General features: G+C 35.4%; 2 protein-coding genes and 1 long non-coding RNA gene across 3 annotated transcripts; 2 read left to right on the top strand and 1 right to left on the bottom strand.

Moving 5' to 3' along the window:
- Window positions 1–2,100: 2,100 nt before the first annotated feature.
- On the top strand, window positions 2,101–5,280 carry LOC120332845 (large ribosomal subunit protein mL62-like). Its single transcript, XM_039400165.2, has 6 exons — window positions 2,101–2,342; window positions 2,615–2,666; window positions 2,878–2,937; window positions 3,490–3,572; window positions 4,512–4,687; window positions 5,178–5,280. The coding sequence occupies exons 1-6, from the start codon at window positions 2,208–2,210 to the stop codon at window positions 5,257–5,259; spliced, it is 588 nt and encodes a 195-aa protein (XP_039256099.2). The 5' UTR covers window positions 2,101–2,207; the 3' UTR covers window positions 5,260–5,280.
- Window positions 5,281–7,057: 1,777 nt separating this feature from the next.
- LOC144431216 (uncharacterized) lies at window positions 7,058–8,015 on the bottom strand. Its single transcript, XR_013479877.1, has 3 exons — window positions 7,788–8,015; window positions 7,511–7,689; window positions 7,058–7,267 (listed from the first exon to the last, which is right to left on the bottom strand). It is a non-coding gene; the product is annotated as an uncharacterized LOC144431216 (long non-coding RNA).
- Window positions 8,016–11,254: 3,239 nt separating this feature from the next.
- Window positions 11,255–15,670, top strand: LOC120332193 (uncharacterized). Its single transcript, XM_078119530.1, has 11 exons — window positions 11,255–11,301; window positions 11,396–11,591; window positions 11,844–12,024; window positions 12,212–12,382; window positions 12,567–12,727; window positions 12,801–13,011; window positions 13,381–13,505; window positions 14,133–14,337; window positions 14,473–14,779; window positions 15,060–15,370; window positions 15,540–15,670. Exons 1-11 carry the CDS (start codon window positions 11,266–11,268, stop codon window positions 15,598–15,600), a joined length of 1,965 nt encoding a protein of 654 aa, XP_077975656.1. The 5' UTR covers window positions 11,255–11,265; the 3' UTR covers window positions 15,601–15,670.
- Window positions 15,671–19,153: the final 3,483 nt, after the last annotated feature.

Genomic DNA, 19,153 nt, shown 5'->3' with positions numbered 1-19,153 from the left:
ACAAAGCTTAATGTTGGTGCCAAAAAGCGATATTTCTTAATTTTGATCTTTGAAAAAGTCCACCTTATATACTGTATGCGTCGAAATCTATTGAGATGAAATTTTGAAGGGGATTGAGTTCACAAGGCATATGGGCCCAAATCGAGGTGTTGAGCGTTTTTCTCAAATTGACTCCAATTGACCTTTGTTTTCCGTATGCACAATAAAAAAAAAATTTATTGCGATATGATCGCGTTTGAAATGACAGATTCTTGACACTGCACTAAACTATTTGATAGCTGACAAGTATTGATATGTTTGCTTGTAGAAACCATAGCATATACGTTGATAATTTTGAGATCCAACGTGGCTGGCCGCGAAGTGACGATATAAGCTTGTGAGTAATATGATAATACATGCCAATGATAAACACTCGGGAGCACTGGAAATACAAACAACAAAGTGAAAATGCGGACAATGTGTTATCCTGGGCACTCTAGGTCAGGGGTGGGCAACCTTTTTCGGCTCGCGTGCCCAAATCGGCTAAATTTAACGACATAATTTTTCCGCGTGCCGACCAAAATTAAAAACAATGCTTTGTTACTTTTAAAGCAAAAATACACAATAATAAATCTTCTAAACATGTAAGCTACAGACAGATTCACTATTCGGGGAAATATCAGTCCGACAAATAGATTTGATTACTTTTCTTATTCTATATAAGTAAGACTTCTGCTGCTGCATTACTGCTGATAGAGATTTACATTGAAAAAAGTTACGAACTACTGGTTTCATCTTTCAGGCTACTCCTGTTACAAGACTTAATAAAGTTCATAACTGAGAACAGAAAGTCTTAGGCATATGCAGATAAAAACATGCAGTTGCAAAGTTTTTGAGACACAAAAAATTCTCGGGAATGGCTTCCCAATCACGCGATGGTTCGTTTTCTGCACTTCTCTCTTGTATTCCCTTCCATAATGGCTTATATTTCTTTCGAAATCAATTTATTTCAGTAAGTTAGCAAGTAACTCCCACCAACATAAGCTGTACAACTTCATAAATCAATCAGAAATGAAGAAAAATGGTGGCACAGACTATATATTACGTAACAATGAACCCCCAATGAATGCTGTGTCTCGTCACAATTCGTCAAGAGCTAACTCAGTTGTTACGCCATAATATATTTCTTTGTAGCCATATGTCATAAAAAGACAAAAAAGTTTAAAATTTTAACTGAATAACAGATTGTTAACAAACGATAATGAATAAACAAACACCGAGTTTCATCAGATAAATCAGAGCCTCGAAACTTTTTATCTGAAAGAAAATGATCTCGTTTCCGAGGCTCGCTCGCGTGTCGAATAAATGGGCTCGCGTGCCAAGGGTTGCCCACCCCTGCTCTAGGTCCTACATTGTCTTCAAAACTAAAGCGAAAGATCATGTCACGTGGTGTACACATATTTAGGTTTCAAACAAAACAGCAAATGTTACACAGTTTATAACATAGTGCTACAGTAGCACAGTCCATAAATCATTATGATATTGCAAATACATGACGTTGAACACAAGCTGGTCCATACAATGACATGTCATTGGCCCATAAAATTCGAAACACATTGCCCGGGACTTCTGTGACAATCTCCTAAGATTTCTTTTAATGTACTTGCAAAACTGATATTGCTTTTACTAACATGTCAAATAAAAATTGAATGGCAGGTTGAATGGGTACAGTCCAAAATTATTCCACGTACTGTTTTTCACCCATATACGTACAATAATAGGTCCCTACAAGTGTGATATAAACCTTCGAGCACAATTTGTCGCTGCTTGATGACCAGTATTAGTTCTCCCACTTCCATTCGCCCTGAAGTAGCATTTTACTTTTTTTGCATTGTTTATTCATTAAGTGTATTTTAGTATGGTGGACAATAAACTACCGATTAGTGATTTGGATATACATTGTCCCCAGTACGCTATCTTAATTCAACTTTCGCATTCTTATGCTCTTGATGCAAGTTCTCTCTTGCAGGTTGTCTCGCTGTCTCTTGATGCAAGGAGTCTTATCGGCGTTCTTATTCCTCGCGATAAATATGACTCAAAAATTCCAACCTTTTCGGTCAACTTGAAATCCCCGATGGGTCAAAGGTCGAAGCAATCCATTGATTTGTTTGACATGTTGAATTTATTCGTCTCTCGCTAGTTCTGTGTTTTGCTATTTCTGCTGCATAATGCTTCCATGCATTAGAAATTTGCTGCTTTATCGGTCGTATTGGACTACTACCAGGGCAGGGACCTTTAAAAGTATTTATCATTTGGAAAATTTGTATCCGAATAGTCCATATAACTATGGTGGGCTACCTCAGGTGAGAATTTATGAATTTTATTCCAGAATTGTATTTCTGTGTTCTGATATTCAATTACAAATTAGACAGATCGTACTGCTAGTCATACATAGTTCCATGCACAGATAAATTGCCATTTTAATGTGCAAATTGGGTGTGTAACATAGCCTACAGAACTAGGGTAGACTATGTTGCCCACATAAAGGTATAAAAATTACAAAACAATTAAAAAATCAATTTTCAAAATAGTCAACTTAACTATATTTGACTGCTTATTGTTTTTTCCCTTTCAGGACTTTTCAATTGCCTCGCCACCAGATAAATTTACAGGAAATATTCCAATAGGTAATCAATCATCTAACTTGATAAATATTTACAGTTTTGCTTTTTTCTGTTTCTTTATTTTATGTTATTAACATTTTTTAATAATTCAACTGGATGAATAAAAGACTAGAAATTAGTTTGAAAATTTGTTAGCGAATGTAACACTATGTATATGTTGATTATAAAGGGAGTTAAAGTTTATATAATATTAGTATTTATGTCTTGTTTTTAGATAAACTTTCTGTAAAATATTCAAGATCTTCTGGTCCTGGAGGTCAAAATGTAAATAAAGGTAATATTACATTTAATTAAATTTTAAACTACTGCAAAGGAAACACCTTTGCATTCTTGCAATATCACATATTTTGCTTTACATTTTCAATCATGTCATCCTACAGGCGTAAGGTTTGAGGTGCTGATTTAGTTTGCAATCTCAGCAGTTTAACCTTACCCAGTACATGTCATTGATTTAGAAAAATCAGACCCGTTAATATAAGATAGAGACAGGTATAGTGCTTGTTGGTGAGGAGTATTCAGTGGTGTGTTCTGATTACGGATAGGTACAACTGCTGAAATCATATACAAAAGGCTTTCATATTGATCTTGGGTGGAGGAAATAAATCATGTTATGCAAGAGGGAGCTTGCATTGAACAGAACGTGAAATGAATATAGTATAGCCATCCATATTCATGATATATGCTCGAGCATGCCACATATTTGTAAAATGTGATTTTTGATTACAATGAAATAGTTCATCATTTATTCATTCTTCATTTATATTATGACAATACTGTATCTGTACTGAAGATCACTTGTACCAATTTATATTTCTTTATATTCTAGTTAACAGTAAAGCGGAAGTTCGATTTCATGTATCATCCGCAGATTGGATACCTGACGATTTGAAGCCTAAAATTTTGGAAAAGGTTTTTATTATTTTTTGTAGCTTTTTTATAAATCTATTATTCTACCATGCATAAAAATAATAAATAACCAGAATGATTCAGGTTTATTAAGTTTACTAGCTCATGGTGTTTAGATACCGGTACTACCAATACAGTGGTTCTTGATCCGATTACCCACACTTTCAAATACTTCCTGACTTATTGCTTTTCAATGAAAATACTTATTCTTGCTCTCAACACGTTTCCACCAGTCGTTTCATACTCGATCATTTAATAATAATAATAAAAAAGCCAACTAGTGTAAGCAAAAAAAAATGAATACAGTCAAAGAATTGAAGAAATCAATGTCACTTCAATTCGAATTAGTATAGTCATGGCGATTGGTACTCAGTGAATCCTTCGCTCATGTTCTGCTTTCGTTATTATATTACGGTATGTTGTTCCATTTATCAGAATTTTTCCTTTTCTTGTAAAAAAAACGATTTACTCTTTAATAACTGGACAAATTGCTTTGAAATTTTCAGTGATTATAGATTAATGTTGTCGCTAGAAGGCTATAAATTTTATTTGTTCCCTAAAATGAGATCTGATATTTCCTCTAAAATTCTGCTGTTTTTTATTAATGAGAACATGATTTTATGACATCGTGACGGCTGTCTTTCGTTTTGATTTTTCGAACTCTTTCCTGGTGCTTGGGCGAAGTAACACTGTGACAGTATATTGTTGTATATTCATACTACTTTGTTTTGGCCTTTGTGTCCATATATTTGAGCATCGCTCTCTTGTTTCAAATATTTAAGAATTGGAGGCAAGATTGGTTTTAATGTTCCAAACCTAATTGTGTATCTGATTACAGCAAAGGTGTGAACATCATAAAAACTCTTTTATTATATCTATTCATCTTTTTTTTTTTTTACTGATAATAAAATTTCTTACAAATTAAATTAAATTATCTTACAGTACAAGAAAAGAATCACTAGCACAGGAGAGTTGATTGTTTTCTCTGATGAAAGTCGATATCAGTCAGTGAATGTTAAAAATTGTCTCGACCAAATAAAAGGAGTTCTTTTCGAATTGCAAAAACCACCAGATCCGAAAAAAATTTTGGAACATGAGAAATTGCATGATATGAATAAGTATGCTTCTACATTATTACAGATTGTTCAAGTATTAGAATTTATGCATAAAAATCTGTTACCATTAATTGTAGACTTCATATGTTCACTTTAACCATTTCCCCTAATATAGGCTATATCTACCCCAACTGAGAACAGTGGATAAAGTGGGGCAAGTGTGCTAAAAGGGGCACTTGTGTGAATGGGTATTGTTACTGTCACTCCTTGTTTAGTAAGGCAATAGCTCGCCATTATTAAATTTGGTTGGGAAAGCTATAGAAATCAAACTGGTAACCTTCAGGTAATCAGCAATGTGACACTGAGTGCATTCCTATCCCTTAGCTTCATGAGTGAATGGTAGAGCGCTGTTTGGAGAGAGCATAGAAATCTTTGATGATATGATAAAGTTGTAATATATGCTTCAAAATATATAAATATGTGCATTATACCTTATAAGTGAAATATGAGAAATAAATTGTAAGTTACTAACCTCTGGAATTTTCATTCACAGAATACATGAAGCACATAGAAAACGACTTCAGCGAAAAAGAATGAAGGGTTATACAAAATCAATGCGAAGAGACTTTGATTAATTAAATTTCATTTTTATAATATACGTTTATACTTGATTGGAATCAGGTAAAGATAGGGTAGCAAGATATGATATTCATACTTGTCAGAAGAAGAGGAAAGGCAATAAGTCGTTTTAAATTATGGCAGTGCTACAGTATTGCGATGCTGAAATTATCTACTTCAATGTCCGTAAAGTTTTGAACGCCGGCAAAATACTGAACTTCTTTTGATCTATACTATACCAATGCGTAATGAAATCTCTTCTGTCAGGGCTGTGGAATCGGAACAGGCTTTCATTGCATTCAGGGTCGTAATTCAAAACTCTCAAAGTTTATATGAAAATTCATCAACAAATAAAACCACATTTTAACCGGCAAAAAATCTGTAAACCCTATATACGCCATTCATAGGGACTTGGAGGTCCTATAAAACTGGCATTATCGCTCAAGGCTTTATGATTCCTGTTCCTTTCTGAATATTGAATTTAAAAAATTCAAATTAGCTTGATGTTTTTTCATAAAATTTATTTATTATAAGCTTCATTATACACTTTCACAGTATAAGACACAGAAAAATAATATAATTCAATTTCTTTTGGGATTGCGGAACGCTTTTGATTCCTTGATATTTTCAGGTTGTCTGTTTTTCTAAATATCGCTGAGCTATTGGGCCCACATATTTGCACAAATTCCCTTTCTCATCCGTAATTCTACATGGCTGTGATAATATTTTAAACAGTATCGATAAATCGACTAAGTTTGTAATCTGTGCTTAATCACATGGGAGAGAATCGCCGTCGCTCACTAGCTTCCAAGTCCGGCAAATTTAGTCTCGGCCACACCGGTTTGCGCGGGCGATAATAATGTGCGAGTGAACGAGGTTCACTTAACCTATGGTAGAGTACGACTTCCTCAACCATCCTCCTGGATTCTGTTGTGTTAAGCTTGGGCATCTAAAGCCGCATTTTTAAACTTCCCAAATTCGAGTCGGAGATGAAATATTGAGCTTGCCGAAGTCGTAATTTCAGAATTCTTTTAGCCGGGAGTCGAAATTTTGTCGTTACAACTAAAAACTATAAGAACTGCCGGAGCTGTGGCTTTTGGGCTTTGATAGCTCAATGCCGGCCAAAATTTTATACTGAGTACTGGAGGAGATAAAAATGGTAGTTCAGGAGTGGTTTCCAAAGTATTTGGAAGTAGAAAACTCCAGATACCAGATCCTCGTTCGAGTATTAATACATCTCAAATAAGTACCAAAATCCTCATACCTCCCCGTTTTTACGATGTCGCATTCGTGCATTACGATGATAATATCAGCATTTATTATTGTTGACAGTCGATGTGTGACAACAACAGTTGTTTTCCTGTACTGATTCTGTGCATAAATTTCTTTTTTCCTTCTGTTGTTGTATCTAGTGTTGAAGCCTGCTAATGTAAAAAAATGTTGGTCACTTTCCGTTTCAATACAAATTGAAACTAAAATCTAAGTTTTATAGATTTAAAAAAAAAATTTCTTACACCACCAACATAACCTTATTTACATACTTCATCAGTTGTTGGCTCACATTAATATATTGTGTCCTTTTACGTAAGTCTAATTCATTGTATATTTCAAAATGTTAAATGTATTCGACGCTGCCCTCCGTGATCTTTATCAAAACATAACTGAATCAAACCTCCAATTTCACACGCATTGTGCAACCTTTAGAACAAGAAGAATTTAGAAAAACAGTACATATAGGTCTATTCGTGGTTACTAAATTCTTCGCATTAAACATATATATCTAACATTATCACATGCAACAATAATTATACCTCATCAAGCAGCACAATATCTGGTGATTTCAAAATCGTTTTTGCTATTGCTATCCTTTGTTTTTCACCACCACTGAGTTTTAATCCACGTTCTCCAACGACATTTTCATACTGATCTGGAAATTTCTTTATTTTGTCATGAATCTTTGCTGCTTTAGCCGATTCCTCAATTTCATAATTATTTGCAGTAACTTTACCGTATCTAATGTTTTCTCTGTTATTAAATAGGATTTTTACTGTTATAAATATATTATCGCAGGATTCAAACAAGGCAATTGGGCTGACTGTAAAAGTTTCCTGTCTTCCTAATGAAATATTAACTCACTGTACATCATTGACTGGTTGCGTAGAGCCGTTGTCATAATACTGTGTAATGCACCTCATAAAAAATAAAATTATTGTTTAATTCGGAAAGACATAGGTTGCGTACAAATCATATCAGTGTCATTATACTCACCTGATAATTTCATTAAATAGGACTGTATCCTGCGGTACGACTCCAAAGTGGCGACGGAGCGACTTTTGTGTAACTTTAGATATGTCCTTACCGTCAACTCTGATATCACCAGATTGAATATCGTAAAGACGTGAAAGAAGTCTGATGATAGTTCTTTCCCCGGAGCAAGAATTTCCAACCTTACGTAGGAAGCGTTAAATTTAGGGTTGTTTTATCATTTTTTGACGTTGATCAACTATATAAAAATATAATTTACCGGGATACATTCAAAACTTACCAATGCCAGGGTTTGGCCAGGTTTTACTTTAAATGAAATATTCTTTAGAATTGGTCTCTCAGGGATATAGGAAAAACACACATTCTCAAATTCGGTTGATTTTTCGTAAACTTGCAATGTTAAAGCATCTTCTTTGTCAGATACACCCGGTGCCTAAAATTAAGATTTTAAAATAAAACTCGCATTTGGTGTTGTTTCGTCATAAAAATAACCAAAAGAATATTCTGACATATTGTTACATCACTAATGTCATTGAATTGACTGGTGTTATCGCTAGCTGAGGCATCTAGCGAAGTTGAATTATGTGCTTGGCAAGTCCAAATTGTTACCTGGTTTCTATATTTTCGGTGGGGATTATATGCTAACAAAATCGGCTTCATATAGAAAACTAAAAATCGAATAAGGAATCTATTAGCCTAGGTTGGCTATGCTTGATAACTAAATATTAATGTAATGGCCGACCAATATAATTCCTGCCGGGTGTTTTTTTGCAACCAGCCTAAACAGTATTACAAAAAATGCTGTCTATGTGTCAGAAAATTTAGTAATTACCCTTCTGTATCTCAAATTTGGTAAAATTCGGTAATCCATCAATCTGCAGTTATTTGTTCGTTAAACATGAGTTTGAAATAAAAGCTGACCAATTCAAACAGATTTTTGACTAGATATGGGAGGAAAAATATCACAATGCTTGCTTAATATGATAACTGAAACGGCATTTTCTCAGTTATGAAGTCTCACATCAAATGTAGATATATATAGTAAAACTTTTGCACGTTTAAGTGAGTTTTTTCGGCGTTTTTTGCATGTTTCAGCTTGATAAAGGACAAATAATGACCAATGTGTTTGGACAATGAGTGTTTGTATTGCATTGTTTACTATTCTTAACACTATTGTGGCCCGCGAACAATACAAAAATGATAGTGTGGCCCGCGAGGCCGACAACCTTGGACCACCCTGGTTTAGACGACCGCATAACGTTTTTGTAAAAGGTCTGCCGCCGCCAGTGAGATGAATATCGTTTATGAGCTATATTTATTAATTATAGGATTGGTATTTATTGATATATATATGTTATTGACTTGCGTCTAAAACGTTCATGAAATGATAAAATTTAAACAAATCTAAAATATAATTTTTTTTAGAGGTTGGTATTTACCGAGGGTCGACACTTTTTTCCACTGGAAAGTACTGTGGGGCCAAGAAAGTCGTTGAGAGCGCACCAAATTTTACTTCGCTTATTACGTTATAATTGCTGATATTTTTCGTCAGCGTTTATTACTTTGCAGGCATTGGATTAATATCTTCCCACAGAATCTCTCTATCTCACAAGTATTACTTATTATTTTGCTGCAGCGGACATCGAAATAAATGTTTTTATTTCTTGCAAAACTGTGCGTTTAATCAGACAAACGCGAAAGTTCCTAAGCGATCATCGAAAACAGGACTTTTCACGAATAATTAAAGAATTTACTTTTGACAATAATTTTGTGGGACTATTTTTATTCAGTTCGCTGATTGTTTTGGTAAACTTGATGTGGTCATTTAGGCCGTTAACATCGATATTGTGTTTGTAAACAATATTTTCGGAAATTCTCTTCATCTCACAAGTCAAGTCTCCTATCTTACACAAGTACGTTTTGTGTCTTGAAGACGTCAATAATTGTTTTTTTCCGCCCGGACCTGTCCGTCCAGTGTGAAAAACTCGTTATTTTGCGATTATCGGTGACGAGACACATAATTAAGATAATAATAGAATGAATTTGTAACTAAAATTTTCGACTGAAACTACGATAGTAAATACTAAAACTGAAAACGGTGTTACAAAATTTTATTACCGTGACTTTTGTTTTAGGATTCCGCGACAGATAAAAAAAAAATGTGGAAAACCATTAAATTGCTGTGCTGGAAGCTATATCACAATTACCGATATTAAACGATTTATTTATGCCCACGTTGTACCTTCTTACCCATTCTTGAACCACCGTCCGCACTCGGATTTTTTATATAGGAGTATGATGATCGGACAGGATTACCACGTATTTCAATGTCCGCAGATATTTTACAGTAGAAATGGAGTAGAAAAGATGGTTTTATTTTGTCGTAGGTCGACGCAATCTAGAGTTACGTCTAACACAATTAAATTAATATAAAAGAACATTTTAAATTTTCGTATCGGTCGTGGATTAAATATTTTCAGGTTTCGAACAAGTGTAACTTCTTTACATAAACGACGAAGATAAATCTAATTTCATCTGGAATTGAAGACCTGTTTCTCTTTAGACGATATCCAGCTTTAGATATATGGAATAAAATTTACAACTGTTACTTTTTTATGATACTGATAATAATTTATTTCCTGCTACGATTCCCGTAACAGTCAAGCGCCAACATAAAACATAAATTATTTTGCAGTAACACACACACACACCAGCACGGCCGCAGGTTGTGCACCCCTGCTGCAGGGTAAATATGTGTTTCTTTAAATTTATGTCACATGTAAGTACAGAACATTTTTGTAGTCAATGCTATAGGCACATAGAACATTTGTGAAACCTTTTGATAATAATATGTATATTAAAAACACCAAGCACATTACTATATCTAGTTCATATATGGATAGCAGTTTATAAAATATAATGCAATGAAGAGTCTTGAAAGCTATATCTGTATCACTATCTCAATGGTTTTTCATCACGCTATTCTGTGTATATTCAAATAACGAGATGACAAGAATGAACAATTACAATGCAACAAAATAGTTGGGTTGAAAACACCTCGCATCACATTAAAATGTGATGTTCTGAAGTTGCTTAGATACCACATACATAATTTGACTAAACGGCGTCAGGTCTGGGATCTAATCCTACATTTCGATGTGCTGTAATTACAACACAGCATTAGTATGACATAATGATACTAATTCAAATCTCTCAACGCTGTATTGAAGCATTAAACCGTCAGTGCAAAATACACGGATTCGAGTTGTAAAAAGGATTATATGTCTTTCTCAGATTTTTTGTTTGGAATCGAAAACAGCACTGTTAAAACAAAAATTGTAACTGGATAAGTTTCATTCAAACACATTGAAAACTAATCATGATATAAAAAGATAGAGATCGGAAACGCGTTGCAATAACAAGTAGATAATATCTCCAGACAATCACTATCCAAAAGATATTAAGCCTACTTCTGATTCTTATACGCTGATTTTATAATGCAAGTACAAACTGCATATGGATTATCTTAACGAAATTGCACTGGAAAAATCGCATGATATATACATATGTGAAAATTTCAAAATCCATAAGCTCCTTCGAGTAGAATGCTTATGAATGTTTTGAACGACAAAATAGCAACCAGGAGTGTTTTATCGGCGCCAGTACGGTTCAAGATATTCTGTTTCGGGGTATAAATAGGCCACGGAAACATGAATCGAATCAGTCTCAACTCGAAGAACTTCGAAACAAGGCACAAAATGAGGATCCTGATCTTACTTCTGGCTTGCCTGGCGGTAAGTCTATTTTACTATATCTAGTTGGATGCGAATTTGGTGAAATATTTGCTCTACAGTCTATAATATCATGCAACTTATTTTCTTTATACAGATTGCCAACGCAGCCTCCTATGTTCAACATCCATGTGGTTACACTAAATATTCCATCAGGAGATTCTACGTCTTCCCTACTTCGGCATGTCTCAAGTTTCGTGTTCATTTTTCCACCTCCTGGTTCACTACCAAATATTATTCTTCCGTGATGAGTTCTTATCCTGGAACTAAATGTGGAACAGATGATTTTCAAGGTAATAATTATTCATTTCTTCAAGACATTAATACCTTTGCATTTCAGAACGATAGATTTCTCTTTTCTCGTTTTTATTAAAAAGTTCTCTCTGTTCGCCACTCTCTTCTTTTTAAAATCTCACTCATATTCTTTTCATTGTTTCTCTCTTCCCTTCCTTCTTTTTTTTCTCTCTCTCAGATTTGTTGCCTTCCATTACCTCCATCGATTTTCAATGTAACTTCATTTCTATTTTACTTTCTCAAAAACACAGAAATGACCAAAATCGAATTCAAGACCAATCTTGAGAAGAAGCTGAAGTCAAAGGCAGATGCAATATTGAAGGAGATGAACGAACATTACGATACTTGGCTTGTTGATTTCAACTTGAGAATGGAGAGTTGCAAGACTAAATTTGCCGATAGAGTCAATGAATATACAATAGAATTTATGAAGTATTTTTTATGTTAATTTTCTTTCATACATCGGTTCAGTGCAATAATACTAAAATTAAAATCGAAACTAAGAAATGGAATTAAATTTTTTTTTTATTCTAAAAGCCAAGTCTTGTTGGCATCGAAAATTTCTTAACGTCTAATTCTATTCAGGAAACTATTTATTTTTCGGTATTTATATATATAGATACGTCCCTGAGGAGCGCAGAGCAGCTGTTTCGGAGAAAAAGGATAAAGCTGTATCCACATTCACAGCAAAAATTGACAAAATGGCTTCTATCACCGCTATTAAATACAAATATGCAATTCAGAAGAGACACAACAAGTTGATTGCTTTCCATGGAAGGATCGTCAATGCGTAAGCTCGATTATTTAACGCTTTTTTTAAGTAACTTTACTGATACAACGTAATGTTTTCTGTAATATATTGAGAAAATTTCCACTTCTGTATGTTCTGCTAATTTAAACAACAATAAAAATTCATTTAAAAACAACAAAGGTAAAATCACGTGAAATAACTTTTCCTTCATATATTAAACCAGAGCACTAAAATGCTTCCAAACTCGATCTGAGAAAATTGCTCAATTCAAGAAGGCACTTACCGGACGGATCAAAGAGTATTTTGCTCATTTCAAGAAAGTTATGAGTAAACTCAACGAGAAAAAGGTTAAAGTTTATCGCTGTCTTTTATATAAGATGCATGGTGAGTTAACATTATTAACGCTACGTTTCGCTAACATTTTACATTATTTTTAACAATATTTTTGATTTTTTAGGATCAAAAACCTGGGAAAAAGAAATTGTCGACGCTGTTGTGAATGAATATAAAACCAAATTATCAAACAAACTTGATGTCACTTTTAATTCCTACGCGGACAAAATTAACGGTTTCAAAGATGTGATAGTTCAAAGATATGCATGCTCTTATCAATGCACAACATACACTGGATGCTTGAACTTTTTCAAGAAGAAGTATTATAATTCATGGTAAAACTTGTCAATGTTTTAAAGAATATTTAATGCCAATTTGAAACACTTTTCTGGTTAGTTTGATAGGAAAATTTATTAAAGTTGACTCACAATTTTTGTCTGCTGATCAACTAGCAGAATTTTAGCAAAATAAACACAAACTCAAGCTTCATTAGTATTTAATATTAGTATTGCAATATTAAGTATACTAGGAGTATAATTTCCCTGACAGCTAGTCTAAGAGCTTAGTGGTTCTTTGCGAAAAATTTCCGATTTCCCACTTTCAAGCAATACCTTGTAAGTATGCTTTGGCAAATTACTTGTGAGAAAAGTAAAAAGAGTTTTATTCAAAGTCGAAGACTTATTAAAAACAATATTTCATTTCAGCAAAAAACTTGGAACATGGTGGACTTTCCGATACACGAAGAAAATTAGTTGCTTCAAGTTTGCTAATTATAGATATTATGCCTGGAAGAAGCCTGAATTCAAGAAATTGAAAACTTGCGATATCGGTATTTATTGAAAATTTAATTTTAGATTTAGATATCTTAAGCACACTAAAATTCTATAGTCAAATGCAATACTTTTCTTCGTGTTAGCTATGCAATTCAAACCAGAGCTGTAGAGTCGGAGAACATTAACAATCGACTCCGAATCTGAGTTGAAAAAGTTGACTCCGGCTCCGAATACTCGGGGAATCAGATTTTGAGGCTAAAAGCTTTGGCGTATGCAATCATTCTTTAATAAATTGCCAGGAACGCTCAGCCATAATGAACATAACTTTTTTAAATTACTGTACAAAATTTTAATTTCTTTCGTTCTTACGAAACGTCTGAAATTCGGGCTTCGGAGAATTCAAATTTCGACTCTGACTCCAAATCTTGAATCCAGAAAGTTTGAAAATTCGATTCCAGCTTCGACTCCAACAAACACATACCAAATACCGACACAGACTCCTCACACAGACACAGACACCGACTCCTCAGCCTTGGTCTTGAGTTAGTCCATCTATCGTCTATGATTCTATGTGCTCTGAAGATACAAAGCATAATCTATGACACACAGACACAGACACCGACTCAGCCTTGGTCTTAAGTTATCAAGCATACTCATTCTAACAAAATCTTATTTCGTCACAGAAACTGTGAACAAATCTTCCGCCGAATTCGAGTTCGATCTTTCCAAGAAAGTAAAAACCGCAGTCAGCGTTGCGAAGGAAGCATACAAGGCATGGGAATTGAAATGGACGGGACTTCATAAGAAATATTATGAAGAATATCAAACGATTGTTACAAAGAGACATAAGTGGTTGATCAAGGCTTTGGAAGCAACATACTACGTCAGGTATAAAGTTTCAAAACTCGGGCAATGTACTACAAATTTGACTTATCACCTGAATATTTCTGTTTTTTTTTCGCTTTCCGTTGGGGTATTTCGACCGAATGGTAAAAGCCTAATAATACTATTTACTACTTTTAGGCAAGGACGCCTCTGCAAGATGGCATTATGTAAAATCGAATCATACACAATGAAACTGGCAAGTCAGAAAACTAAAGCTCTCAAATGTTACGAAAAAATGTTGGCCGATCGATTGAATACTTCGGGAAAGGTTTACGTCAAAAGGATAGAAAAATACGAAAACAATTTGAAAAAGTTGGCTGAAAAAATAACTGCTCGTTATCAAGCTTGCCTCAACACAAGAACGAAGAAAATTGAGAAACATACTCAGAATTTGAATGAGAAGAAAGACAAATTGAGAGAAGCTTTGAAGAATGGTCTGGCCAAGGTGATTATATAATTGAGACTAAAAATTAAGATAACTAATCAATGTGACGGAGTTCTGAAATTTTAACTCAATCTTGTAGTCACTCATTTATACGAATTTCAACAGTTTCAAAAATAGTTAAACAAATTATTGTATCAAAAACATGAATCGGATTATTTTAAGGAAAAAGGCAAAACAAAATATCAGTACAAAAATCCCGACTTTCCTATATGGTTATGCTGCAACCTTTAAGTTCTCCTGAATTTACTCAATTTATCGAAAAACATTGTCTTACATCCAGGTTTCTAAAATGAAGAATAATCAATACAAAAAGATGTTGGCTTTCTACTTTGGTGAAGAGTTTGAAGGAGCTGTATCTGATCTCTTCGGTGCATACAAAAGCAAGGTCAACAGTCAATATCTCGCAATTCTCGATGAGTTCGACCAATACTGGAATGATATGATTCCAAAACTTGAACAACATTACGCCTGTGGATACAAATGCAATTATGCTGTCAAGTTTACTCTTCCTGTTATGAATTGCTCGTCGTTCCAGTGGAGGATTGTTTATCCAACCACATGCAGCTATAAGTTCAGTCTGAAATATTACAGGTGAGATACTTTTTAGTTCAATTTAAAATATCATAGCGAAGCAAACAAACCAGCAAGCTACTGTCAAGCGATGGCCAGTGTGATCTATACTTCAACATACCTGGTCGGACTGTCGAGGCATAAGTAATTAAAATAACAACTAGTAATTAATTCTTACACATATTTTCAGGCATTACTATGGATACGTTCTCAAGCAGAACAAAAGTGGATGTTACATTTGGAGCAAGTAATTTGCCAGCGACGGCTAATAACGACGACACATCGAAATTTTAGAAAATCATAGTCTAAACTAGAATACTAGAAACTTAGTTTGGGTGATTGGAAATAAATGTTGTCGCATATTACATGTGTTTTGTTAGTATTGGGTAAATGTGGGTACAGTATTACGATTGAATTTTTTATATTTCCAACGCAATGCCACCGACAAGATAAAGTTATCTCAGATATCAGAAATTTTAATTAACCGTTCGATATTGCTTCGTGATTTATAATGCGGGAGGTTAATATTTTATACAAAATGTCAATCGAGGTATCATCACGTACAATAAAATGCAATAAGATGAAATATTCCCATGGTTTATCAGAAATAGTTTTATGTGGCGTTTCAATATTGCGAAAAGTCAGTGGCGGCGCGTGGTCATTTTGACAACCGGGGCAAGCTACTGCGGGACCAAGTCACCCCCATCTACGGGGACAGGATGAGCGCTATAAGTTCTCCCATCATTTTATGAGTATAAAAACCTTTCCATCGGTAACAACCAATCGGCAAAAGCGACCATTTTTAACGATAAGAAAGTGTCCTCAAAACCGGTCCAAGTCAAGGGATTAATAAATATAGACATAGTTTATTTTGAAACCTCTTTCAAAAGGAAAGGCCTTTTCCCAGATAAATACAATGACATATTAACAGAAACTTCGGGAAAGACAGACAAAACCTAAAATAAGGTTTAAAACGTTACTATGAGGAAAGGAAAGGTAATGCAAAGATAAGGACATGCGTCGCTCACTCATAGATATATTTGCTGCTAGACTTCTACTGCTTGAACATATATGCAACACGCCGCGGTTTCTTGGAAGCAAAATGCTCAATAACGCGCTGATTAAAGTCATGCATCCCAGAAATAACGTCTCTGTGAATGGATAAAACAGCCAAGGAATTTAATCTATCTTGCTTCATTGTGTTTCTGAGATACGTTTTAATACGCTTCAGCGTGCTGAATGTTCGCTCTGCGTCGGCGGAAGAAATAGGCGTCGTCAAAATGATGTCCAGAAATTTTGCAGACGCCGCAAAGGTAGTTACTAGAGTGTTATCTATGAGGAACCCATAGAGCGCGCAAGTTGATGTGATGTTCAAAAAAATTTGATTGGTGTATATACATCGCAATTCATTTTCCAATTTACCCACGTTTATCATGGGGTAAAATTTGGAGACAGTAGCCAACAAATGGATGGGAAATTGACGTGCAAATTTTGAAAATTTTTTTGGGGTTCATCAAAGAGAACGCGGCAAGGTGTTCAGTGCGCAGACGATCGCCTATTTGATTCACCAGAATGTCACAGCATTCCTTTGCAGACAAAATCAAACGCTGCGTTGTTTGCCCGCGGCGTAAAGAAGCACTCCATGTGTCGTCGTATTTTATTGTTTCCCGGATACGAGGTACAGCATCGCAGAAGTCTGAAATACACGACTGCACAGACGCTCCATCCATTAGCCTTGACTGCAATGCGCCGTATAATACATCCACGTGATAGAATATTGTGGAGAAAAAAGTGAAAAAAAATGAAAACTCACCATCTTCTAGCAGACGCTTTAGACCTACCGCCTCCCTCACAGAGCGTTCGTCCCAAACCGGAGAGCTCTGAATGCCATTGAAACACTCAATGAGCTCAGACCTAATTTCGGACACGCCCTGCACCACGCGTGATCGCAAGTTCCAACGTGTTGGTGCACAAGCTGGGAGACGGCGGCTACATATCTGGCGAAGGAGGTCAGAGCGCTTCGGCGAAACGGAAAAAAATGAAGAAAACCCCGAAACATTTGCAAAAAATATACGGACGAGAGGGGTATCAAGACACATATTTTTAATAACGAGGTTAAATTGGTGTGCATAACAATGTAAAAAATGCGCATGAGGAAAATCTTCTTTTATATAAACTTGAACACCATGTTTCGACCCACTCATGACTGCCGCGCCGTCATAAGTTTGAGCTATCAATTTAGCGGTAGCAAAAAGTAGGCAATAAAAACAAAAAAGTTCATTTTTGTCCTCGCTGTAACACAACCATTCGTGTTTTTTATACCAAGTTTCTGCGCAGAATGTACGCCGACGCTTTCCTCCGTCATGGGATTGTTCCAGTGAACAATTTTTTGGTTAATAAGGCCCAAGACGTTGTACCTCTAATTTTTGTTCCAGCGGCAGCTGCGAAAACGGAGTGCGAAGTAGTGCATCAACCTTATTCATTATGAGGTCTAAGGCTAAGAAATGCGAAGCCGGAAAGAAGTGAGGAGCTCAAAAGGAATGTGGAAAATCGAAAGCAAATGGACTAAAGGTCTCTAACTGATTCAAATAGCGAAACAAGCGACACAAACGAAGGCGAGGAAACTATCAACTCTTCAAGCAACCAACGAACGAGAAGGAATGCGTGAATATGTCAACACGTTGTTGTAAGAAACGTCGGCATTGTGTCGTCATAATTTCGGGGCTAGCCCCGATGATTTGGTAAAAGAAACAGAAAACAAACGAGACAAACGCGGCGAGTGGAAGATAAAAGAGAGAATACGATATACAATGAGCAACCGGGGCAAAATCGGCGTCGCCCCGTCGACGTTCGGCGAAGGCTTTGCGAGCGAAAAATGAACCATGTCGGGAGAATATGGTTAGTGTAGACAGTCTGTGCAACCGATATTGAGGTATTTTTCGAATATTTTTTATTATACCGAAAAAACAACCGGGGCATTGCCCCGGTTGGCCCTATTGACGCGCCGCCACTGCGAAAAGTATTCTAAATTTGGCAGCTTTTACATGCACCCGAATGACGGGTTAACTATTGCCTTCGACTTAACGGCCGCGGCTCGCCCCTCCCTCCCCCTTTAGATAATGTGGATAACATAATATTGAAACTTTATCTCGATTACCGTGTGCCGATTAAATCCTGTTGGAGTGAATTTGAACGCAATCCCGCACTGTCCTTGTGGCGATGTGTCCTCTCATTTTTTGAATATGGTGGCTAGTCATTAGGGTTGGGTATTTCGACTCGAATAAACAATTCAAATCGCCACCAACTTGTTACCCACAGCTCATCGATACATTGAAAACTATTAGAATAATTTATTTTTCCGCAATTCGAAAATTAAAATATCATAAATAATTTAAGTTCCGCCATTCATTATAAATTCTAAGATATGAAAGCAATAACATAAAACGATTTTTAGTGCTTATTTTCCAATTTGAATTCCTAACCTTTATCATTATATTGGTAATGCACCCACCTCCTCATTTTATGTATTTAATATGATAACGGGAACACAGCCACGAATACCATCAGGGACGCAGGTTGATAAGTTGCCTTGATTTCCACAGAAAGTTACCATTTTGTATAAATTAGCTTACTGTAGGCATTTATTAAAACTAAACATGAATTGAAGAAGTGTTCATTTAGAGTTTCATTTTGTTATTAGCAGATATTATGTCGAAGTATGCGTACCAAGATTGCGCACAACCTGAAAATAGTATGTGTGTGTACCTGTTGGGATTCAGGTAGTGCGACATCTTGGTGCGCTTA

The sequence above is a fragment of the Styela clava genome, chromosome 13 (assembly GCF_964204865.1).
Source record: "Styela clava chromosome 13, kaStyClav1.hap1.2, whole genome shotgun sequence".
Lineage (NCBI taxonomy): Eukaryota > Metazoa > Chordata > Ascidiacea > Stolidobranchia > Styelidae > Styela > Styela clava.
Note: the sequence above shows the minus strand (reverse complement) of the source record. Positions and strands in the feature narration are given on the sequence as shown.

What these genes read in the sequence shown, in the direction of transcription:
- LOC120332845 (XM_039400165.2), top strand. Translation starts at nt 2,208, where the DNA reads ATGCTTCCATGCATTAGAAATTTGCTGCTTTATCGGTCGTATTGGACT. An exon ending in ACTATGGTGGGCTACCTCAG is followed by an intron (nt 2,343 to 2,614) that starts GTGAGAATTTAT and finishes TTTCCCTTTCAG; the next exon opens with GACTTTTCAATTGCCTCGCC. An exon ending in AGGTCAAAATGTAAATAAAG is followed by an intron (nt 2,938 to 3,489) that starts GTAATATTACAT and finishes TTTATATTCTAG; the next exon opens with TTAACAGTAAAGCGGAAGTT.
- LOC120332193 (XM_078119530.1), top strand. Translation starts at nt 11,266, where the DNA reads ATGAGGATCCTGATCTTACTTCTGGCTTGCCTGGCG. An exon ending in TGGAACAGATGATTTTCAAG is followed by an intron (nt 11,592 to 11,843) that starts GTAATAATTATT and finishes TCAAAAACACAG; the next exon opens with AAATGACCAAAATCGAATTC. An exon ending in TCTTTTATATAAGATGCATG is followed by an intron (nt 12,728 to 12,800) that starts GTGAGTTAACAT and finishes TTGATTTTTTAG; the next exon opens with GATCAAAAACCTGGGAAAAA.